General features: G+C 45.2%; 1 protein-coding gene across 12 annotated transcripts in view; it reads left to right on the forward strand.

The window, feature by feature from the left end:
* Positions 1-24,912, forward strand: part of PTPRF (protein tyrosine phosphatase receptor type F) — a 462,180-nt gene that overhangs the window by 412,380 nt on the left and 24,888 nt on the right. For 8 of the 12 annotated variants that reach the window (XM_081916183.1, XM_081916179.1, XM_081916185.1 and 5 more), the window contains 10 exons: positions 58-175; positions 2,136-2,714; positions 3,344-3,441; positions 5,561-5,814; positions 6,611-6,701; positions 8,514-8,726; positions 11,729-11,880; positions 14,259-14,374; positions 16,380-16,412; positions 18,819-18,916. In XM_081916183.1, coding sequence (XP_081772309.1) covers positions 58-175; positions 2,136-2,714; positions 3,344-3,441; positions 5,561-5,814; positions 6,611-6,701; positions 8,514-8,726; positions 11,729-11,880; positions 14,259-14,374; positions 16,380-16,412; positions 18,819-18,916 — 1,752 coding nt within the window. The remainder of the gene's footprint in view (positions 1-57; positions 176-2,135; positions 2,715-3,343; positions 3,442-5,560; positions 5,815-6,610; positions 6,702-8,513; positions 8,727-11,728; positions 11,881-14,258; positions 14,375-16,379; positions 16,413-18,818; positions 18,917-24,912) is intronic. The other 4 variants (XM_081916186.1, XM_081916188.1, XM_081916181.1 and 1 more) reach the window with 1 other exon arrangement.

Consider the following 24,912-nt stretch of genomic DNA (forward strand, 5'->3'; position numbering starts at 1 on the left):
CTTATATTCCTGCCTTCCTTAATTTGATAACGAGCTAAAAATGTCTGTTTCCCACAGGAAACCCTCATAGGAGGCCTTTTGCCCGAAACAACCTATTCTATCAGCATCGCAGCCTACACCACCAAAGGGGATGGGGCCCGCAGCAGGGACAAGGTGGTTACTACAAGTGGAGCAGGTGAGCCAATCACATCTTTGATGGGCAAATCTACTCTAATATTTTGAGCTCCAAAATCAAAGATGACAGAAATTTTAATCTTAAGAAGTGTTAGGAAGGTGAAAAAAGCACCTGTACCCTCGAACCCCTTGTTTTGCAGACTGAACTGCAGGTGATGGAGAAGCAAGCAGAAGAATGGAAATTTCCTCTCTTTAAGAACCGCTTCACACATTACAATTTTACTACAATGGAGATAATTTGCAGGCATTCTGGCATGCCGTGTTAACAGCAGTCAGTCAGATATCTCTGGGGAGCCACAAGCAGAGCAGGAGAACAATGACCATCTCCTGTTCATCCCAAGTATCTGACGTTTGGAACTGTACCGCTTCTGCTCATAGTTACCGTGGCTAATAGTTGCTGGGAAATGCCTCTGCCTTGAATTGGCAAAATACCATGACATTCACATGGGAGCTTCATCACAACTTAGTCAAATCAGCTCACCCCAAATCCAGAATACCACTATGCTATTGTGAATTTGCTCTGAGTGCCACAGTCTGGCAAAGGATAATGGTTATCTTGGCACTGTGCTGATACTGAATAGTTTTGTTGTTGATGGATTTACACGTCAATCTCCCCTGATTTGGGGGAAGGATGTGTCTCTGTTGTGGGTGGAACGGAGATATGAAACCATCCATTTTATACAGCAGGTGTTAAGCTTTGAAGGGAGCAGCCCTTAATTTGTGCTACATATATGAGATTTGGAATCCTGTTGCTGCTCAGCCATCACATCAACATTCCTAGCAGGAACCAGTTCATCAGCTCAAACACAGCACATTTTGATTGCAAACAGCATGCTATGCTCTCAACAGCTCGCACAGGTGGTGAAATTATAAAGATTGCTATGAAAATTGCCTGCATCAAACTAGCGGAGATTCCAGTTTTGAGTCTGGGCTTCTCTGCAACATCTTATATTAAAGCCCTGATTTCTTATCTTATGGCATTACCTTTCACTTTCTTTATCATACTGTCCCAAATCTACTTTCGCTAGGCTTGCTTCTACAAATGGCAAGATTCAAGGAGTGGTTGCGGAAGTATGATGAGATTTAAGAATCAGATACAAGGAAGTTTTGAAGACAGTATCCATCACAGTGTTATTTTTCATTGCAATTTTGGAAATAGTTACATTTGGAATAATTTACACTATAGAAGTTAGGGATTAGCTGTTGAAATAATTTGCCCCAGGGTTTGGTTCCATCTGAATTTCAGTCCATCACCTACTGACATCCTGCATTATCAGTGTTTGCAAACTACAGGCACAAAGGTTTTCACAAAATATAGCAGCTGACAAAATTCCTTCAGAAGCTTGCACAAAGTGTGGCATTTGTGATAATCTTTATCATCCCCATTCCTTTAAGATCCTATAGCTTCCACTATAGGGTTCTCAACTCCCCTCCCCCAAAGAAATCAGATCTTATGATCAAGTCAGGCACATTTTACAGACAAACATATAGATTAAGGATATTTGTGAAATGTAGCCATATAGAAATCAGTTTTTTCCATTATAAAATTTGGATTTTGTTTTGTTGCTGTTGTTTAATTGTGGAATTTGGAGGACTGGGAAGAGTAAACACTGATATGTTCAGAAATACAGTGCAGTTGTTTCTGGACTGAACCACTTCAAACTGCAAGTGGTTTGCCTTTTTGGACATTGCCACTGTAAACTCCCTGCCTGTGGAAAGCATTCAAAGTCTTCTCCCAGATATGCTGTTTTTTTTGTGTGCAGCTAATTTTAATGTGGGGAAGCATTCAAACATATTGATCTTTCATCTGTAATCTGACGCCAAATTGATAGGGAGTGCCGTGCTAGCTAATATTTCTTAGCAGGTAGATAAATTTCCTGAGTGAGCAACTCCGGCAGTGAAAAGGCCAGAACTCTGTCTCCCTCCCACTCATGGCATATCACCCTGTTTTTGTCCCACAGTCCCAGGCAAGCCCACCATGATGATCAGCACCACAGCCATGAATACAGCTCTGATCAATTGGCACCCACCTAAAGAGATGGTTGGGGAGCTGCTGGGCTACCAGCTGCAGTTCAAACATGCTGAGGAGGAGAAGATGAGGATTATGAACTTTGAGAAGAACGTGGATCACTTCACCGTGACTGACCTTTACAAGGGTGCCACCTACATCTTCAAGCTGGCTGCCAAGAATAGGGTTGGTCTTGGGGAGGAGTTTGAAAAAGAAATCACTACCGCAGAGGAAGCGCCAAGCGGTTTCCCCCAGAACCTGCACGTGGTGGGGCTGACCACCTCCACCACTAAAGTGACTTGGGAGCCTCCGCTTCTGGCGGAGAGGAATGGGAAAATGACCAACTACACAGTTGTATACAGAGACATTAACAGCCAGCAGAACCTGACCAATGTTACGAGGGAAACGAGCATCACTCTGACCAACCTCAAACCTGACACAACCTATGACATCAAAGTTAGAGCCCACACTAACAAGGGAGCTGGCCCTCTCAGCCCCAGCATTCAGTCTAGGACGATGCCAATGGAACAAGGTAAGCACTCCCCTGTGATCAGTTAATGAACCTCTATGGCAGAAAACAGGTCAGAGATGACGTGGTCAGTCTTACCTTCCTGACCTTACAATTTTTTGAATGGGGGGGGGGGAGCATAGAGGTTGCATGACTGCATTTGTTTTTTCAAACACATACCCACACCATTTTCTGTTTCCAGATAAGAATTGTTCCTTTGGTGCAAACTGAACAGGCAGCTTCTGTGAAGAAACAGTGCCTTATAACTGCTACCTTTTGAAGATTGCTGTGTACACACTATACCTTTAAAGTACAATCGGAGCACATTATTTTCCTCAAAGAATTCAGGGCACTGTAGTTTACCTCTTGCAGTGTTAAAAATCCTAGCAACCCATAACAAACTACAGGGCCCAGAGAAAGAATATACTTTGAATGTGCTTTAAATATATAGTGTGTACACAGTCTGTGACAAAGAGGGGAAGGTGGCAACACAGTTTGGTCAAAAATCTTAAGTGTCCTAAGGTGCAAGAAGGCTTATTGAATCTACAGGAAAACACCCAATTTTGCTGCTACTGAGAAGAGTGGAAGGGAAAGGGTTAGTTGTCCAGTGTTGCCTCACAGGGGCCACTCAAAAGGATTCTTTCTAATTGCAGTGTTCGCAAAGAACTTTCGTGTCAGTGCTGTGATGAAAACATCAGTGCTACTTAGCTGGGAGGTTCCAGACTCTTACAAATCTGCAGTTCCTTTCAAGGTAAGGGAATATGTCTGTCACATATGGGGACCCGATTAACGTGCAGTAAAGAAGAAATTAGAAAGTCTGTCTCAGGGACCTTCAGACCAAGAGTCTTGCTGTCAACAACCCAGTTATGTAAGCTGAGCAACCAAATCCGGAGAAACACCAGGGGGCTTGAGTCAGGATGTAAGACGTGGACACCCCCTTGTCCTGGGTACCCTAGAGTCCTGACACTTGTTTCCTTTAGTCTAGATCACCAAACATGGTAAATCAGCAAGTATGTCTTTAGAAATTAGTTAAAAACTGGTACATTTCCAGACAAAACCTCTTGATTCCTGTGCCGATTTTGGAGACTCATATATGCCCTTTAAATGTTACTCTAGCTGTATGGGAATTGGTTTCCCATGAATCCTGCATGGTGGATTGAGGAATTCTTTCTCAGCACTGGCACAATCTTCTGCTCAGAACAGTCTACAATTAGGAGCCCAAACCCCCTGCATTCCAGGCAAAATGGTTTGATCCTACTGCTGATCATGAAGCATTTTTGTTCAGAACACAGGCAGAATTACACTTAGGGCAGGATAGAGATACCTCTAGAACCCAACAGGGCACCATAGTGTGCTGCTCTGCCTGTGGTCGCTAGCAACATGACAGAGATAAGTAAGCACTCGTGACAGCAGGAGAATTCTATGCGGGGAATTTGTTCATAAAAGGCTAGTTCTTTGGACTCATTCCTAATGCTGTATGGGCAGAGCTGCCTTGGAACCATCATCAAAACGGTTGCATAGTGTGGGCTTCAAAACGTAGTTGCCAGATTTTGCTGACGTAAGCAGAGAGTTGACAGCAGTTGCTGCCATGGGTTTGCCATGATGAGACACAGAAGCAGATGGTGTTAGCGGCTCACTAGCTGAGGAGCAGCCATGCAAACGCAACGGGTGTAAATGAGCTTTCTTCTTCCTGTAGACAGTATTAGATGTCCAGGCCATGCACAAGTGCCAACAGAGTAGCTGGCCCAGGAGCAGCTGGCCCAGGAGCAGCAGCAACTTTGCAAACAGGACACTCCCCCACCCACCTGTGCTGAGCTGCTTAATTCAAGTGTACAGGATGCCAGGCCAAAGCCTAATAATCTAACGAGCACCGCTGATAAGTCTCCATGGGAACAATTAGCATTATCTACACTTGATAAACAGTCTCGCACTAAATCTACATCCCAAAGGGTGTCCTCTTTCTCTTTAACAGATTTAATTAAGGCAGATATTGTTATGATTTGTGAACACTGAGGCGCAGGCTAAATATCATGGTATTTTTTATTGGGAATGAACTGAGACCTCTGAAATTCCTTCACTGAAGAATCAACAACAGGGCTTTCAGTTCTCCTCAGAGAAGAGTCGTTGCTTCATCTGGTCCAGGAGATAAAACTCTCTGCAAAGAGATGACTGGTCCTGTGAAGTGAGTGAGAAGTGATGTTATGGTGAGATTCCTGCTGCAATCAGAACCTGACACTGTCCCTGATCTAAGAGAGCTGCTTCCCTGCCTGTGTTTGATGCTAGAAATGGATTTTAAATGAACGCTGTGTTGGGGAATGAGAACTGATCATGAGACATTTTCATGAGGGCATAGGCAGAATGTTTTCAGACTAGTAGCCCTGGCTTCCACCTCCTAATATTGTACCTTGACAGATTTTTAGTAACAGATGCAGACTACTTTAGCTTCTCTGACACAGTAACTTACACCATTGTTGCCTAACTCCAGAAGGCCCAGCAAGTGAGGAAGAGGCATCTCTACCCTAGATAACCGTACCACCGCACTCCTTACTCCCGAATGGACGACAGAAAAAGTTGAAATAGTTATGGGAGCTAGGGACCGTATCTTTCTTCCTACCCACATGTGCAGACCAACAGAGCTGGGAGAAGGCAGCACCAACTCTTATTTCTACATGGGGGTTCATGATCTCACAGATGTGGTATAGTCACGCTTATCAACAGGTCAGCTTGTTTGGTACCTTACACAGTGTGAGCGTTGCCAAAAAAAAAAGGGGAAAAAAGACCAACGCCAGGAAGAGGAGTTTTGGAAAGAACTTCATCCAACCCTTTTCCTATCAGTTTGGGCTGAATCAACTGTTTCCCTCTGCTTACAGATTCTGTACAATGGCCAGACTGTGGAGGTGGATGGCCACTCCATGAGGAAGCTGATTAATAACCTGCAGCCAGACACAAATTATTCCTTTGCACTCACAAACCGGGGAAGTAGCGCAGGAGCCTTGCAGCACCGAGTCTTCATCCGGACAGCACCTGATGTCATCCAGAGCAAGCCCATTTCCACATACAAATATATCCATAATGGGCAGTTCACTCTGACTCTCCCCAAAGTGCAGACCTCTGTGCCAGTCAGGTACATTTCTACTTTATTTTATTATTTATGATGCTACCATAGGAGAGTATAGTTGGGGAAGGGTCTCCAGAGTCCCTGCAGAGTCTTGGTGCTTTTGCACAGGTAATAAAGGTGGTAATATAGGGAACTGTATTGGGTTTCATAAATCATGATAATGGTGTAAATCCACCTACAACATGTTAAAAATGCTTCCCAATAGCAAGAGGTTACCAAAAATATGAGAGCACTCTGTGCAGCAGCCTTACCTGATCTGATGTTTTGAACTACAACTCCCAGCTGGCATGGTTAATGGAAAAGGGTATCAGAGCTGTAGCCCAAAACATCTGGAAGGCACTAAGTTGGGCAAGGGCGGTGTGCTGGATGTGATCAGGGTTCTGGATCTGGGCTACCATTTTTATGTATTATAACCTGCTCCTCTCAGTCACCTATCATTATATGAAAAATAGGGAGCCATAATCCCCATCATTCATCTGAAAGGGCCCAGGGTGTACTTTCCACACTGCTGCACAGTTACTTTAAATAATGTATGTAAATCCTAATAGGAGGCTTGTGGAAGTCTCATTTGTGTTTTTGATCTCCCACCACTGAAAAAGGAACCAGATTATCGAGCTGTGCTTTCCCAGCTTCCAACACTATCACTTAGAAGCTGGCCTAGTGACTTTTATTAACCTAATACATGCCGGCAGGCTACAGCCCGTGTCTCTGGGAAGTTCAAAGGAGGGAGTTGCAGAGCTTTCATGGAGAGCATCCCTCTGTTTGAAGTAGAGCTCACCCATTCCCCTCTCTTGTTCCCCAGGTGGTACTACATTGTGGTTGTGCCGATAGACCACACAAGCAACCTAGTTGGCTCCAGATTGAAGAGCCCAGATGATATGGGACTAGACCAGGTAGGAGAAGGCCAAAACTTGTTTCCACTTGTTTTGAAGGGGGTAAGGGAAACAGATGTTCAAGAAACTAGCCCACATATGAAATAATTTGGGAGAGTATATGAGCAACGTTAACCATCCTGTCATACTGGAGATAATGGCAGAAGACCTGGGGTTTCGGAAACTTTGCCTATGTGGGATAATTCCCACATTTGATAGCTTAATTTGGAGGTGCCATCTTCTGCCATCCTGAAGTCATCAAGTTCCTCAAATACCCACAATATCCATATTCATCTTTAGCCAGCTCTCAAAATTGCCTGTGAAGCTTACTGGTCCAGTGAAAGAGGTAACTGAAGTGTGATTGCCCATGGACTTATTGCATGTATGGATCACACCACGCCTCCTTCTGCCCTCAGGTTCTGTTGTATAATTTATATGCCAAACAAGATGTAGGAAGCAGAGGTCCCCATTGGGATGGGTAAGGCAGAAGGCAGGGAGCCCAAACTGTACTTGGAGTCGGAGCCAGTGACAGGCAGAGTCACTTAATTCTCCCTGCTGAGTTTTGCAAGGGAAACACAGAGACTTAAGAAAGAGAAAACTGGCAGTCAGTGCCACCTCCTACACTGGATGTAAATAAGAAGCCACACAAGTGGGGGCTTACCAAGGGGAGCAGTGCCCCAATTTGCCCCAATAGATCAGTTTCCACTGATAAAAACTGAAGATTGGATAAGACTCTGTGCGCGCACACACATCTGTGTGTTGCACACATTAGTTAGGATGCAGAGAAGCAGTGGTTGGAGGGCAGGGATGCCACTTTGTTAGGGTCACAAACCAGCACCCTCCTTTCCTGAAATACTGGCATGGTTCTGTGTGGTCTCTGTTTTCTTCCTGGCACCACCATTGCTCTAATGCTTCATCTCTGCCCTAACACATTTTTGTGTGAAATGTATTTCATGCCTCCTCCTTCATTTTAAATTAGAATTTCTGTTCAGAGCCTAGCATTCATTTTTATTCATTAGAAAAACATCTTTAAACATCTGAGAGCTTTTCTGAGCAATGTAATTGAATTTTGGTGTGTTTATATCCTTTTTTCTTGAGTTTGTGGACGACTATGAAATTTGCCATTTTTTCCTCTCTCTGAACATTCCATGTTAGCACTGTGTGTGATTTATACAAAGTCTTGCTGCAGCCCAGCAGGATGTGGTGGGGGTGGTGAGCTCTGTGTACAGATTTTGTCCATTTTAGTGTAAGCTACAAAGTGTGTTTGCAGAGTGGCAGAAATCTGTGTCAAAGCCTGCTGAATTTTTGCCTATCTCCAAAAGTTCCAATTGCTGGGCATCTAAAGATGCATATGTGGACTGTGTGGCCTGTTCTCTGCTGCTCCTGCTGCTCTACCATCAAAGAGAAACACGTATTTTAAAATGATTTCCCTTGAGATGTTGAGGGGTATAAACTTTATAAAAATGGTACACTATTTTTCACAAAACTGTGCCCAGTGTAGGTTATGATGAATACAAACAAAACATGCATAAGAATGTGAGCAGAGCCCTGCTGGGTCATACAAGGGGTCCATCGTGTCCTGCTTCCTGTTTTCACAGTCGTCCACCATAAACCCAGGACAACACTTGGTTCCAGTTTTACCCCCAGCAACTTAATTAACTGTACATTCATTGAGTTCTAGAGAAAGCCTTCGGGAATGCACTAGAGTAATGAATACCTGGACCTCCCTGGTGTTTTTTGTCACCTGGCTTACAGGTTTTCCTCATGGAAATGTAGAGTCACCTTGGTAAATAGCATTGCTCTCTCTCACGTTAGCTTCCTTTTGCCACCCAGCTACTTGAGGCCATGAACCAAGGGGACCCAAGCAGGCGCCAGCGACGTCAGGCAGAGCGGCTCAAGCCTTACATTGCTGCCCAAATGGATGATCTGCCAGAGACCTTTGTCTTGGGGGACCAGAAGAGCTATCAAGGCTTCTACAATAAGCCCCTTTCAGAAGACTTGAGCTACCGTTGTTTTGTGCTGGCTTCACTGGAGGATGGGGATACGGTAAGGACCACGAGAAGCGAAGGGACTGTGTGCTGCTTAAGAGGCCCATTCCAGATATGGCATTAGGGAAGCTTTGTCACAGTGGAACTTTGCTCTGCAAAGCTTAAGCTAATAAAATCAGATGTATAAAACAACTCAGAATCTCCTTCCCCTCTCTTGCCTGGTGTCTCGCAGTCCATAGGAAGAAAATAGATTATCTGCCCCACTCTTTGTGCTTCTTCACTTTCCACACCGCTGTAATTTTTAGGATAATAATAATAATAATAATAATAATAATAATAATAATAATTTATTATTTATACCCCGCCCATCTGGCTGAGTTTCCCCAGCCACTCTGGGCGGCTCCCAATCAGTGTTAAAAACAGTACAGCATTACATATTAAAAACTTCCCTGAACAGGGCTGCCTTAAGATGTCTTCTGAATGTCAGGTAATTCTTTATCTCTTTGACATCTGATGGGAGGGCGTTCCACAGGGCGGGCGCCACTACCGAGAAGGCCCTCTGTCTGGTTCCCTGTAGCCTCACTTCTCGCAATGAGGGAACCGCCAGAAGGCCCTCGGCGCTGGATCTCAGTGTCCGGGCTGAACGATGGGGGTGGAGACGCTCCTTCAGGTATACAGGACCGAGGCCGTTTAGGGCTTTAAAGGTCAGCACCAACACTTTGAATCGTGCTCGGAAACGTACTGGGAGCCAGTGCAGATCTCTCAGAACCGGTGCTATGTGGTCCCGGCGGCCACTCCCAGTCACCAGTCTAGCTGCCGCATTCTGGATTAATTGCAGTTTCCGGGTCACCTTCAAAGGTAGCCCCACGTAGAGCGCGTTGCAGTAGTCCAAGCGTGAGATAACTAGAGCATGCACCACTCTGGCGAGACAGTCCGCGGGGAGGTAGGGTCTTAGCCTGCGTACCAGGTGGAGCTGGTAGACAGCTGCCCTGGACACAGAGTTAACCTGCGCCTCCATGGACAGCTGTGAGTCCAAAATGACTCCCAGGCTGCGCACCTGGTCCTTCAGGGGCACAGTTACCCCATTCAGGACCAGGGATTCCTCCACACCTATCCGCCTCCTGTCCCCCAAAAACAGTACTTCTGTCTTGTCAGGATTCAGCCGCAATTATGCATTGTTGCAAGCCAGAATGAATAAGGGAGGGGAAATGGTGGATAATGCCATTGCTTCTGCAAATGTGTAAATAATGTCCACCCATAATGAAGATATTCAAGCCCTTCTGCTCCGTCCCATGCTGGGTCTCTCACTTTCAGCCTCATTTACTTGTAATGGCTCATTAGAGCTGGTCAAATGCTTCATTACTCTTCTGGTCTGAGCACTTGTGTGGCAGACATAGCAAACATGCAGGCAGGAGAATAGAGGCCGCAGAGCAGGCGGAGAAGGTGCCCTTGTGCCACAAGGTTGGGTACTGCATGTACAAGAGTGAATGTGCACAAGAGCACTTTGGCTAGCAGAGCAAACTCTCCAAGCAACTGGTTTTATTTTGTAGTGCAACTGCAGCTGCCCTCTGCTGCCTTCACAAAGTTCACTGCCAGTTCTTTCTGAAACCTGTGCCAGGTTGTGAGCTCCAGCTTGGCACTCAGCTCAGTCGTTGTCTTTTTAAACTAGAGGAATGAAGCCACAATATCATAAATGGCTGTTTCTGAAAGAACGATTGTAGAGCCACAGATTACTTTGTCATTTAGCACTTTATCAGTCTCGTTTCATTTATCACTGCATTATTCTGCATTTCATTTCCCTGTGACTTCATTGGTTAAAGCCCCCTCCATGTCCCCAGGCATGTGTATATATACATATACCTGTAATTCAGAGTAACACTTCATGCATCTAATGGGCTGTAGTTCACAAAAGCTATGCCACAGTGAATTTATTAGTCTTTAAGGCACCGCAAATACCTTCCTTGTTTTTGCTGCCCCCTGGAATTCGACATTTATTGTGTTTTGTTTCCCCAAGAAGTGTCAGAAATTTAGTTCTACTCTTAGAACTTGGGGAACGTGTAGTTATTTCTCAGTAATGTGAAAATGGGCTCTAGAATATTATTTATTACTATTCTGCATGTTCTAGGACTTAGCCCTGCCACTGAAACAGGTTCCAGAGACAAAATGTGGCTCAAATTAAGCCAGGCAGGTGTTTGCTGCTGAGCATCCACAAAAGCAGCTGCTATGGGCACGTTTTCTCTGTGTTTCACAGAATTCCTGTGCATGAAGTCAAAGAGGCTGTTTAAGATCTCCGCTTTCAGACTGGCAGAATTTGGTCAACAGGCATCTCCGCAGGGGCTAAAAGTGAGACCAGTGTACGCCTCTCCCTTGAGCAGGGCAATAGGAAGCCTCCACTAGAACAGAGAACATGGTCCTCCCTGAACATATGTCTTCTGGCAGGCATTAAAAAAAAGATATGAGCGTAGCATGTATTGGAACAGAGGCAGCCAATTTTGTATTGCATTTTTGGTTGCAACTTGCCATTCCCTTGTATGACTTGGAAGCCTTTGCATGTGAGAAGCCCCATGTGAATCCTGCTGTATTCAGGGCTTATGCTAGAGCTTCAAGGACAGCCATGAGTTAGTCTGCTGTTCAGTGTGGAACATAATGCCCAGTGGGTGTTCCTTGACATATAACCCCCAAGGGTGATGTGTTTATAACGGCATAATAGGTATTATAAACCACTTAGTCACTACCCGCCAGGCCTGATGCTCAATTGGCTGCATCTCCAAAGCCTATAATTTGGCTCTTCGTGTGTCTAAGGCTGGCAACTTGTTCTCAGCTGGACCATTCCTTTCTGGCACTGAGGGAGGCCACTTTCTAGCTGATGTGGTTCTGAATGTTCCATTACTGTGGAGAGGAGGTTTGTTTTCACAGTGTCTGTTAATTCCCTGGGTGCTCATGAGGAAAATAGCAGGTGGGCAGCTTGGGGCTATTGTACCGAGGGACAACTCAGAATTAAGCAAGGAAGAGACCTGATCAATGATCTTTGTCTGCTCTCCTCTCTCTCAAACTCACCAGAAGAAGTATGCAGCCAGCCCCTACTCAGATGAGATTGTGATGGAGGTTTCAGCAAAACAGCAGGATGAACCAGAGATGCTGTGGGTGATGGGGCCTGTCCTGGCTGTCATCTTAATCATCATCATTGTCATTGCTATCCTGCTCTTCAAAAGGTGAGCACACGCCTATGCCCGTGCAATGTTGTGGTGTCCATGGTGCAGTATTGTGCCAAGCTCAAGAACATTTACAGTGAGCAAACTATATTATAAATCCAAGGACACTGTCTCTTCTGGGGGATGTGGTCTGAACCTTCATGAAGGTTTCTCAATGGAGCCTGCAAAACAGTGCTATGTAAGGCAAGCCCTAGGAAGGGGTGGGGAGCATGGGATCACATTCAGTGGTCTCTGCATTTCATTTTGTGCTGGGAAGGTGTATACTGGAAGTGAACTGGGGCTGTGTCAGTGCCAGATGAACTGTGAAGCCATAGGACATAGCTTCTGCTTAGTGGTTCTAGGGTGATAACCTGGATGCCTCAGATTAAGTAAAAGGCTCTGGCCAAGATATGCCTACATCCCTTGGTTTATTCAGAGGCCTGGTGCTTTTCCCCAAGTCTTCTTGGCTCCAAGAATGAACCCTCCATGTGGTAACAGGGACCCTTTGTTCCAGAGCTTTGTCCTCAGCCTAGTCATAGGTGTTCTGATCCATGATCTGGGACATGGGTGTCAAGTGCTTGGGCTGTTAAAAGAAGCAGGAGCTGCTCATTTGGTTACAGGGAGTGCTTACTCTCCTACCTTTGCTCTGGGAAGCTGACATCATTTTTCTCCAACTAAATGTGCATAATAACACCAAGAGGGGAGGTGACTTTGGGTTATTGCATGCACAATTAGTACCTTTTTGTAACCTGGATTTCCTCTTTTTTTCTCTATTTCTGCTGTCCCTGGATCTAGCAAACAAGAAAGGTAGACATCTGCCCTCTTCCCACCACCCTTACTAATCCTTTGCTTTGTCTGTTTCACATCCACTGTTTCATCTTGTTAAAAACAGTAAGCATAAGTCTTCCTACCCAGACTAATCTGGCTTTTGGATATTGCTCTGCCTACCTAGCCATTGTGGTGTCCTAAACTCCTTTAACCTTCTCTTGCTGTTATATTTAAATAAATGGCTTCACAAGTAAGGTGTGACAGAGTTTTAGAAAATTCCTTTTCAGTGCATTTGGTGTTCCAAGATTTGTGGGGTTATTTGCCCCCTATATTGATCAAGGATGTGACATTACCATGAGCTGACTCCAGTTCCTTGGCATAATCAGCATGCTCTATAAACCAGTTAATAAGGCCTTGCTCTGAGCTGTTCCCTTTTCAGTGTCACTGTGTGTGTCCTACAAAGGTCTCCCACTGCTTGCTGACTTTGGTGTCTAGCTGATTCTTAGTAAATCTGGAAGTAATGCTGTTACAACAGAGTGACACTGACTTTCAGCAGGAGGCAGGAACCAAAGCAAAGTCTTAGGCTTATTTCAACAATGGTCCCCTTTGGTGATAAATTCAAGTTGATGCAGGGCTCTTATTTCAGATGCTGTAATGTGGTGGCTGCTTTATAAATGACTCCCCACTTCATGCATGCATGTGCATACAGCTGAACAAACTTTTGTTTTCTCCCCTCACAGCACAGAGAGCTCATGAGGCACCATGCTAATTGTGGCAATTTCTCCCTTCTAACAAATAGACTTGTGCCGTCAGGCAAAGTAAAAAAATCCTTTTCAGGGTGCTATCAACAGTGTCTCCAGGTTAATCATAAGTGCTTTGGGCTTCTGATGCGTTTGAAAGAGCAACAGATACACACACCTCTCTGCTGAATTGCCTGCAGGATTGCAGCACAGTGCTCCTTAATACCAGGCTGGGATGTTTCTGTCTCTGTTGAATACCCCCTTCCCGTGGCTTAGTTACCCCAGAAAACACATTGCAACTTTAAGAGGCAACACCATATGAGGTTCTTTGGTTTAATGGTAGCCACTGGACATCACTGATAACTCTTCTTGTCATGCCAAAATTTTCTGTAAATGTCTCCCATTTAATCACTGAGCATGTTCATCTCTGCTTAGCTAGTGAAATCTACTAGGATAAGAGCCTAGGGTGGTGGAGCTGCAGGCATAAATATAGCATGAAGAGACAACAGTGTATTTTATTGTTCCATTAACACACGCCTGGGGGGCCTTCAGCCACTCAAGACAAGTATTAATGGACCAATAAAATTCACCCTGAAGAGCCCTTACCCTATTATATTACAACTCTTCACATTTTAAATAATTTTTTTAATACTTGGCAAAATCTTAAGTATATTCATCCACCACAGGAAATAGTTCCCAACACTGGTGTGTGGAAGATGGAAGTGGAACTGGAGATTTTGTAAGCCTGTGTCTGGCTCTGGGGAGGGAGTTACCAGTCCCCCTTACTGCTAGGTGCATTATTGAGTCTATGCTACAGGGTCATCTTGAAGCTCGCTGCCATTTGGTCCATTCCCAGATCTACCGTCTGAGCTGCGCCTTCTCTTCCTTTAGGAAAAGGGCTAATTCACCCTCCGCCAAGGATGAACATTCCATTGGCCTGAAGGACTCCTTGCTGGCCCATTCCTCTGATCCTGTTGAAATGAGGCGACTCAACTACCAAACACCAGGTAGGTACCACTTGATGGCCCTACAGAGGCCTGTGCTCATTTTACTGGCAGAAGTTTGTGATAAGAGAGCCTCTTCTTCCCCTTGCAGTGTTGTGTGCACCTTCTCAGGCTAGGTTCAGAATGGGGATGGAGGTTCAGAGGCCAGTGTGGCTCAATACACTGTCGCTCACATGTATATCTGACATTGGCAACGGTCAGAATGGGGATGGCAGGCTTTCTGTTGGCTCAATAGCCTGACCATACATGCATCACAAGAGCTGGAAGGCATAGCGTGACAAAGAACAGGCTCTAATGGAGGCCTTGTCATGATTTATCTTATAGTCCATAGATAACACTCAGTTTTTTGGCCCAGATCATGCTCTCCAGATATGGCCTCAAAATTAGCCGGCAAAAGGAAAGTCCAACATGCCAGTAGGTCCACTGTCAAGTAGCAGATAGGCAGGTTCATGATTCTGCTCCTGCAGTGCTTCCAACTCTTTAGGTACGTTGCAGTTGTAATAGATGCTGCTTAGCTGTGTCAGCAAAACAATCTGTCTTCAACAGAGTCTGTTTCCTAGATTTTTTGCTTTGTGGAGGGCCTCACATCCTCATCTGAGGCAGGATGTGGTTTGCATTCTATCTTGTTAGAGTTGAAGCAACCTATTCCTTCCTTATTTAGATTGTGGGATTCATGAAGGCAATTGAATGATGTTAGCGGTAAGTGGGGGCTTCTAGCTCAGTACACCCAGACTCTACCTAGCAAGTTGTGACCTGTATTCCTTTTCCTCAAAACTATTTGTCCTCCTATAATAGATTTTTTGGGGGAAAGCAGTTGCAGGAAGCGAATTGGAACTATGACTATGTGCCTGTGGCTATGTGCAGCGCTGCTCTCTTGTCTCTCTTTCTAGGCTTGAGTCCTTTACCTCATACTGCCTTGCAGATGGGTCAGAGGACGGGGGCTTGTGTAGGTTGTACGCACATAGCTTGCAGAATTGGGAGCACGACCCACCCTATTAGTGTAAAGTCATTATTCCACCAGATGGTTTGCAGAGTCCAACATGACAGGAGAGTTAGAGGTCTAGTCCAGAGGGGTCACAGAGAGAAGATAGAGGCATGGACATGGTGCAGAGTTGTAGGTGCTAACAAGGGATGTTGGACAAAAGGGAAGCTTGACAAAAGAAAGCGAGTTAGCCTCATAGTGTATACGCAATCCCCCATACATATTCTCAGGCGTGACCATACTTGCTGAGCTGCTAGCTTGAGCTTTTGCACCCTTTTATCTTCTCAGGTGCCCAGTAGGGAACAATCAGTGTACAAAAAAAGTTCTGGTATTATTGTTCCAGCCTGAGACACTTAGTTGCCTCCACCTAGCCTCACCCTCTTCTGTGATGGATGGATGCCTTCTGTGGGCCAGACAGCAGCAACTAAACCCTGAGCAGTCTCATAGTTGATATCCCTTCTGGCAAATGTAGAGGCAGGAAAGGCCTTGCTCAGTACATAATTAATCAAGCTGCTGTTATTAAATATTAAGCTTATCACTTTAATAGTTTCCACTTCAGACACAGGTTCTTGCGTGAATTGTCAGCTCCTTTGTTCTCATGTTCCATTTTGCAGACTTGTGGCAGGTCAGGCAGGGTGATGTCGCTACTAAGCGATTGGGTGAATTTTGACTACACCTTGGTTCCAAGGCTCTGCTGCTGTCTCATGTAGGAGGGAAGCATGGTCTTGGAAAGCAGCATGTGCTGGGAATAGGAACTCTGTTTCCTGGCCAACAAGCAAAGCCATCTATCATGTCTGTTGTGGGGAAATCCTCTTTGTGAAATAATCCTGGTTGTACTTGGTGCTTGTCTTAATACATCACCCTCCATGCTGCCACGTGTGCAGCAAGCATCAAACTGCAATTCCCATCCCTGAATGTAGGAATGTGAAGGTTGTGGTGGGGATTTTTGTGGTGCCCTTTGACCCTCCTCTGTCGCATCTTTAACTCTTCCCTCAGCAACAGCTAATGGGATTTCTATTCTTTCAGGTGCCAGTGGCCCCAGTTGCCCGAATATCTCAAGTTAGTTTTCTCTCCTCCTCCTTTTTCTTCTTCCTCACTATCTTTTCCCCGCCTCTTTCTTTCTCATCTTTTTTGTTCAGTGTCATGAAGGTCAACCTCACTCACCACAGACTTAGTGCTAACCCTTCTCTTGCTAGTGAGCCAGGCTGCCCCCCACAACCTAGTCTCTGGTGCTACTCACATACAATGCTCCAGCCTGCATGTGAAGAAAGAGAGATTAACACATCACAGTTTTCCAACAATGAAATTCCTAAATCAGCCAGCAAAATTGCAATCTTGACTGAGCACATGGGGCTGCAGCAGCTCTTTCATTGGTATGTTATAGGACCCCAACTTAGGGAAGCAAGGCCTGGCTATAGTTGCAAAGGATGCACTTATATCATGTGGAATCCATACAGCATCTCCTCCAAAATGAAAAGGAAGTGTTCTCTATCCAAATGTAGTCCAGCAAGCTAGGACTAGCTCATCTCCTCCATATGCTCCTCAGCCACTGTTTTGCAGGCAGCACCTTACTGGAATGCCTTAAACCCAAATGTATTTATTTAGGCATTCAGTCATTCTTAAACCCAGTTATACACAGGTATAAAAACAATGACATTACTACTACTACTACTACTACTACTACTACTACTACTACTACTATTATTATACCACCCTTCATCCAAGGGTCACAAGGCAGTTTACAATATAAAACTACAAAAATACATACTATAGTAACAAACAAAAAGCACACACACAGTTTAAAAGGTCATAGATTGTCTAATTAGCCAAAGGCCTGGGAGAAAAGGAATGATTTTGCCTAGTGCCTAAAGATATGTAAGAAAGGCGCCAGGTGAGCCTCCTTGGGGGACGGCATCCCACAAAGGGGGAACCACCACAAAAATGGCCCGTTCTTGTGTTGCCACCCTCCGGACCTCTTGTGGAAGATGCACATGAAGAAGGGCCTCAGATGATGATTGCAGGGTCCAGGCTGGTTGATCAGAGGAAAGGTGGTCCTTGAGGTACAATACAAAATAATACATGAGAGTAGCGGAAATTAAAATTTACAAAACCAAGTCCTGCAGATAATTCCATAAAATCCCAACACTTAAAAATGTTTGTGAAAACAAAAAGGTTTTGAGCTGATGCAAAAAGGATAACTCCATGGGCACTGACCCTTGATGTGGGACATCAAAGGGGGACTTTTGTTCACATCTTAACAACCAGGCGGGACAGTACTGGGAGTGGTGCTCCTTCAGGGGTCCTGAGTCATGCAGGACTTAATAGGTCAGTGATAGTACATTGGATTGATCTCAGAAATGTATTGGAAGCCTATGTAAATCCTATAGAATTAGAATAATATGATTCCAGGTGGTTGACCCACTAACCAAATGGGCTGCTGCATTTTCCTCTAACTGCAACTTCTGAACCATCTGCAAGAGTAGTCCCTCATGCAGCTGCTCTTTTATTCTTTTGCTCTCTCTGCCTATGTCTTAATGAATGTGAAGTGCAGCGTGTCACCTACAAATACTGTCTTAATTTTCTGAGCTTCTGGTGGACAAAGGAGAAGGATGGGATTTTGTTCTATATTGTGCCTGTAAAGTTTACTTTGGCTCTGGCCTCCACGGCAAGAGGAAAATGGGGGGGGGGGGATTGCTGCAGATTTTACTTCCTATTGATACTTTGAGAATTGCAGAGGAACAGAGATGGGGTTTAACTTGTAAGAAGAACAGATCCTGTCTCTTGATTAGGGGCTGGTGTAAGTCTACTTTGTGAGATTGTGCATCATTGCACAGTCATCAAACTCAAGAAGGCTAGTTGCACAAAAGCTTACTTTCCAGACCCTCTTTGCTCCCTACCTATCACTAGGCAAAATATTATTTGATAAGGAATGGTTTTTTAATTGCCCAGCTTTTAGATACAGGATTTCTTGGTGCCTTTCTTATAGATTCATGGCTGTGAGTGCTTAAGACTTGTCCGCTGCCTCAGTCACTGAGAACATGAGAGTGGGCTGTTGAGAGATACAGAAAGTGGTCCTAGAGCCCAGTGAACAATGCTGGCATCTGTTCAGGATCTCTGTATCTGTACTGTAGTGTGCACTGTCTGAATGGAATGCAGGGTGCAGACTCCAAGGGCTTTGTACTTTATTGCCTAGGCCCCTTCCAGCCTCAGTCCATACAGCAGTATCTTCACCCTTTTTGGCCTGGTATTATATGTAGAAGCCATCTGGCTGGTCGCTGTCTCATCAGAGCATGCACACATACATTGTGCCATTGCGTGGGCACTGCATGCCACGTTTCCTCACTCATGTTCCATCCATCGCGCCACATTGCCATTTGGTCTGCTGTGCGCATGTGCAGGAACACTCTTCAGTTGTGCAATAACTTCTTACCCTGCTACCTCCCCTCCTTATGTTTGATCTGGTAGGCATGCGTGATCATCCTCCCATTCCAGTGACGGACCTCGCAGACAACATCGACCGACTGAAGGCCAATGATGGGCTGAAGTTTTCCCAGGAATATGAGGTGAGCCTGCTTGGGTGTTTAATCTTGGATCTGTATTCTTCCAGACTCAGGGGTCGACAACCTGGTGCCCTCCAGATTTCTGGACTGCAACTCCCATGAGCCCCAGCCAGAGAGTTAATGAGAGTTTAGAATGTGATTTAGAATGTGATTTAGAATGTCTCGATAGCACTGGAATGGTTGCTTTTGACCTGGACAATAGTTTTGTCTGCAGCTCCTCAGCCCAACCTAAGATTGCAGAACTTACAAAAGAATTCTGCCCATAACTGCCCTATATGCTGGAAAAGAAGTGTAAAATGTAATGTGTGAACAGTCAAGTGTAGACCTGTTTTGCTTCCAGTATATAGAGAAATATAGATTCTCACATTATGTTTTGCACACTTTCTGTTAGTTATTAATTATATTGGAAAAGGTTACAGTTTCAGTAGCCTCGGAGTGCTGTTTATGCTGTGATGGAGGCCAAAATAGTGGTATTGAGAGGCCAGGAATTATGGTGGCTTTTGCAGGCAAACTCCTTTCCACGCTGAACCATTTACTAGGCAGATGATTAATTTGAAAAATTGCTATGTTGGAAAAAGTTCCCTTGTAGCTATTAGAGTCACAGTAGCAGGATAAATGTTTTCCTGTGCTTGCAGCATGCCCTGTAGGGCCCACTTCAGCTGTGAGGGGCTTAAATCATAAATAAAACTCTTCTCATATGTGTAGAGGGGGAGGATAAATTGAGGAAGTGTCCTTTTCATGCATTATTGGTCCTGCTTGAATTGTTATCTTCTTTTGCCCCTGACCTCCCCTTGCAGCAGCATATCTCCCTTGATTCAGGGGATGTGATACAAGCATTGCCCAGAAGGCAAGATTATAGAGGCCAGGGAGAAGCACTGGCTGGCTAAAGGCTAGCATGTGAAAGAGGCACCAAAGCCTAGCAAGGTTTGGAAAGACTGTTAACCACACACTGCTGATCCACAGCATTTAGCAGGGAAGGACAAAAAAGGAGTACCGTATTTTTCGCCCTATAGGACACACTTTTTCCCCTCCAAAAATGAAGGGGAAATGTGGGTGCGTCCTATGGGGCGAATACAGGCTTTCGCTGAAGCCTGAAGAGCGAGAGGCTCCGCTCCGGGCTCCGGAGGGTCGTGCAGAGCTGCCTGCCCTCCCGTGGTCCACGCAGCTCTGTGCATCCATCCGGAGCCCGGTGCCAAGCCGCGCCGGCCTTCGGAGGGTCGCGCAGAGCTGCCTGCGCTCCCGGGATTGGCGCAGCTCCGCGCAACACCCCGGAGGCCGGCTTCCGAAGGTTGCGCAAGCTCCCAGAGCGATGCCAAAGCTGCGCTCAGCTTTGGCATCGCTCTGGCTCCCGTTCTGGGGGCTGCGGTCAAGGGAAGCTCGGGCTTCCCCCGCCCCAGCCCTGTGCCTGGGTGGGGGAAAAAATAATTTTCCCCCTTTATTTCCCCCCCAAAAAATCTAGGTGCATCCTATGGGCCGGTGTGTCCTATAGGGCGAAAAATACGGTATGTTTTCCAGGAACTCCCAGCTGGGTGAGTGCTTATGAGGCTGTTAGCCTGCCAGGACCCAAAATCCCACATGCAAGCCCATTTATAATTGGGCTCTTGTTTTCATAGATCATTGTGACAAGATCCATTTTTTTTCTGGAGTGTGGTACAAAAGAGGACCATGGACAGCATTAGCTACAATAGTATCAGGGCTGGTGGGGGGTGCTGAGTGTTCTCACTCTTATAGGGGGCTTCAATCACACTTTAAAGAACACACTATCTCTTAAAAGTGGTCATTAGATACAATTCTGACTTGCAACCTTCCAATCCCTCTCTCTCAAATTCCAGTTTAAAGTAAACATCAGCTGCATTTACCATGATTAAGTAGCTATTAAGGAAGGAACTAATTTTGGTATATGGATTTTTCTTAGGGATTCTGCTGCCTTGTACCCCTGTCTGAACCATTCATCTTTGTTAAGTCCAGGGCAGGCTGAGTAACAGGAGAGGATTTTCCCACTAGCGCAGAGAGAAGTCGTACTGAAGCAATACTCACTCAGAAAGTTGGAAAATAAAGAAATAACCGTTTATTGTTTTTTGTCCTTGTCACTACTGGAGAAAATTTGAACTTTCAGGCCTAGCAAGCAATTTGATACCACAGGCACTCTGTTAGGGCCATGGCAGTGTGGTGTGGAAGAAGAAATCTAGAATAGTAGGTAGATGATTCAGGAGCAGTCTTGTGTATCTAAGCTGAATAGTGGAAGAGCAATATAGTGCTGAGATGTGGGGGGTATACTGAGACATTGAGAAGGCATTCTGCATCACAACACAGATCACAGTTTTTCCTCTCCCAGACAACTCAGCCTAATCCTGTGAGTTCCTGTGAGCCCTGTGGTTCAAGAACGCAACTAATTGAACTGGGTTTGCAGCTGGCTGAAGCAGCAAGAAGGAAAGGGGAAGCAGTTTGGATCAGCCCTTGAGGCTATTTGTGTGCTCATTAATTTGGGTAGAATGGCATGTTACGTTTCTCACACAAACCTAGCCGCAAAACCGCTGCATAAAGGACATGCTCAAAGCCATAGGTAATGCAGAGGTCTGCATACTTAATACTTCAGCCACAGGGATGGAACAGCGTTAGGAGTACCTGCTCAGGGCAAAACCTAGCTCATAGGCCAAATAAGAAACACTACAGTTCCTAGCCTCAACTTCAGGACCTCAGGGGTAGTAGTAGAGAAAGTGTGGTCAAGCACTGTGCCAGCAGCCTGCAGAGGGTGTAGCTGTGCTAAAATTGGGAGCGGAAAAAGGATTTGCCTAGCAAAACAGCTGCCTGGTGCTGCCAGTGCTGGTTATGAGCCCTTGTGGATCTCAAGTCAGTGTGTCATTCTCCATGTGACTTGCACAGACCGTAAGGAGTGGAAGTGGCTAGCTCATTTTTGCTCTTGATAGGTCTGGATGTCAAACCACAGAGAGAGCATCTTTAGCTCCTACAGCACACTGAACCTTGGAGAGAATTTACAGCCAGGGATTAATAGAATTAAATAAGCACAATCACGCTAGCATGTTAATTATTTATCTACACTTGCTGTGCTAGAGCAATGCTTGTATTTGAGCTCCTCCTGTTGGACTGTTGCCTGTACTGCAGACAGGCTGTGCCCACAAGATACTCAAAGCAGGTGGTCTGCCAGACTGTGGATAAATATTAGGCAATTTTGAGGTGGGGCCAGTCTTCCTCCTCGGCTCAGTGAGTGAGCAAGTGAGATTCCTTCTGTCACTGACTAGCGAGCTGGAGTGCTTCCTCCTTCTCCTCCCCACACACAGTCGCATGCAAATAGGAAGCAGATGCTGTGTGTTGTGCAGTAAGTGAATTAGCTAGAGCTCTTTTCCTTATATCTGTCAATGAGATGAGAAGACTAGTTGGCCTAGTCCCAACATGGATGGTTGGCCTACTCCCAACATTTCCAGGCATTTCATTCTCTGATCAGTTAATGGAGACCAGGTAAACTTTTGCCATCTACAAAAACAGTATCTACACTGAATTATTGGACTGTTGTGAAGAGCTGTTAACCTATCCCTGTCTCACTTTAATCATGTCAGCATAGTTAGTAGGTGGTGGCTGCAATGCTCCAAATAGATCAAAGAGGGCAAAACTACAGGCCATGGAGCAAGTCCCTCTGTATATGTGTTGTTGTAAAAAGAGGGTGTCCTGTTTCACTCTGAATCATTTCCTTATACACCTTAGAGACTCCTAATGGTTGTAGATTTTGTCTCTTGCTTCAACTAATAATTGTCCTAACATCTCCATTGCAGAACCAGAAATATCACCCAGCATTTTTGGCATTCAGCATTTCCTTCCCCTAATTCTATCCTGCTGGATAGATTTACGACTCCCAGACTGCCATGCACCCTTCCTTATTTGGGAAGCCACAAAGAAGTCAGTTACTGAAGAAGCCCTGCAGATTCTGCTTAGCAACCACCTGCTAAGGCAATATGTTCATTGTTGCCCCTTGAAATGATAATGAAAGACTAGCAAATGCTTCCAAGCATCTGAGCTGCATCTTTTCCAACTCTTCCTTTCCAACCATCTGCCGTAGCATTAGAACCTATCAGACACTCTAGCAAGGTGCAGATATTTAGTTGTATGGTGATGGTTACAGCTAGAAAAGAGCAGTGTGGCTTGTTCCTCACTGTATCGCCTTTCCCCTCTCCAAGTATCCTGCCATGCCTCCCACTTCCAAAATCCTCCTTGGCCATCTGAGCACAGAACAAAGACCCCACTGGGGTTTGCTAAGAGACTGCCTGTCACTTTAAGAGCTCAAAGCAAGTATGACAGCAAGTGTGCAGTAGCAACATCTCCTGCCCTGCTAATTAATTTTCTCACCCTTCTCTCGTCTCCTGTAGCAAGCAGGGTGCAAGTAAGGGAAGAGATCATTGGAGCAGGAGGTACATAACTGCATACTCAGTCACTGCCATCAAGCTCCTGTGGCAGTGAGGGATTTCTGGAGGGTGAGCTCCTCAGTTATCCCCAGTTGCTTTCCTTCCAGGCATTCATTGGGTCCATCAAAACTACATGCAAGTTCCCATGGCCGTATCTGCATACTGTGCTGCAATATGTCCTAGAAGTTGGAGGTTTTCAGTGACAGACGTGACTCTGCAATTTGACACATTGCCAGTGATTGATTCAGAAGCCATTCTTTTCCCATTTAAGAAGTTTTTTTTTATTGGTCAATGGCTGTGTTAACATGGGTGCTGCCATCATTAATACACTGGTAGTGCACTAATGCACTAGCTTGCTATGGTTATGCTAGAGCACTGCCTGGAGTTCAGGGTTTAGGAATCATAACCTCTTGATGGGCACAGCAAACATGCTGGAACCAAACCACGTAGCTAGCAAGGTTTGCATCATCCCAGCCTGCTAAAAAAGTAGAGACATTGCCAACTTCTTCTCTAGCTGTGCTCCTGCACCTTTAACAAAAGGAATATTATCCTTTTAGTCGTTGGACCTGCCAAGAAAAGCTTCACCTGCTGAATTTCTGCTGGCCATACAGGACATCTTCCAGGAAAAAAGTTGACAACTCTTTATTCAAATTGGTGTCTGTCCCCCTCCCTGCCTGAAAAATCCCACCCCATACATACACGCTGCTGTTGCTGTCTTAGATTGGGTAATATGAGGTTCTTGTTGGGCCCAAATTTCAAGAGTGAATGTGCACATCCCAGTACTGCAAAGCTGTTTTGCCCGTGGACAGATGAGAGGAGTTAGGTAACAATGGGATGAGCCCTTTACTTGGTGTGGCCCATCTGAAAAAACTGCTTGATGGGTTTCAGCTGCATTTGGGGCACCTCTCTTTCCCTGCCTTATTTACTCATTTGCCCGCCATTAAGGGGGAAACAGGTGCACATTAATTCATCAGCAGAGTTTAAATTAAATCATTTCACTTCTAAACAAGTCACTCATTTGCAGGCATATTTAATTAGCACTTCTTCGCTGCCAGGTGGATGCTACTTTTCTCACCTGTTTGCCCTCTTATGGGGTCGTTGGTGATAGAACATGGGAGATTTTTCACCTCCGCATTGCAGAGCAGGACAAATGCTGTAGTGCTACTGCTGATGCTACACTCTGGGGGATTGGGTGAAGCTATGCCATCCTCGCCTTTATCTTCCATGTCATTGCAGCCATCTCAGTGTGACTCTGACTGAGCGGAGGTGTGTTTTGTGCTTCAGTCTCTACCCTTAGGGCAAGGCCTCCTGGAGGGTTCTGAAGGAGGCTTTTCTGCACAGAGGTTCTACACAGTCTAAAGTGATGTGGCCCACTTTATATCCCAGTATAGGACCACATATGGCTCACAGAATGAATTAAAACAAATGTGGCTTAAAGACACACAAGCAATATAATATTTTTTTAAAAAAAATAAGTATATTAAAAAGAGCACCAAAACAATTTAAAACCAAAAGAGCACCAAAACAATTTAAAAGCACACACAAAAAGAAAAATGTGTGGAATGCCCACCTTCAGAATACACT

The sequence above is a fragment of the Podarcis melisellensis genome (assembly GCF_964234715.1).
Source record: "Podarcis melisellensis genome assembly, chromosome: 6".
Taxonomy (NCBI): Eukaryota; Metazoa; Chordata; class Lepidosauria; order Squamata; family Lacertidae; genus Podarcis; species Podarcis melisellensis.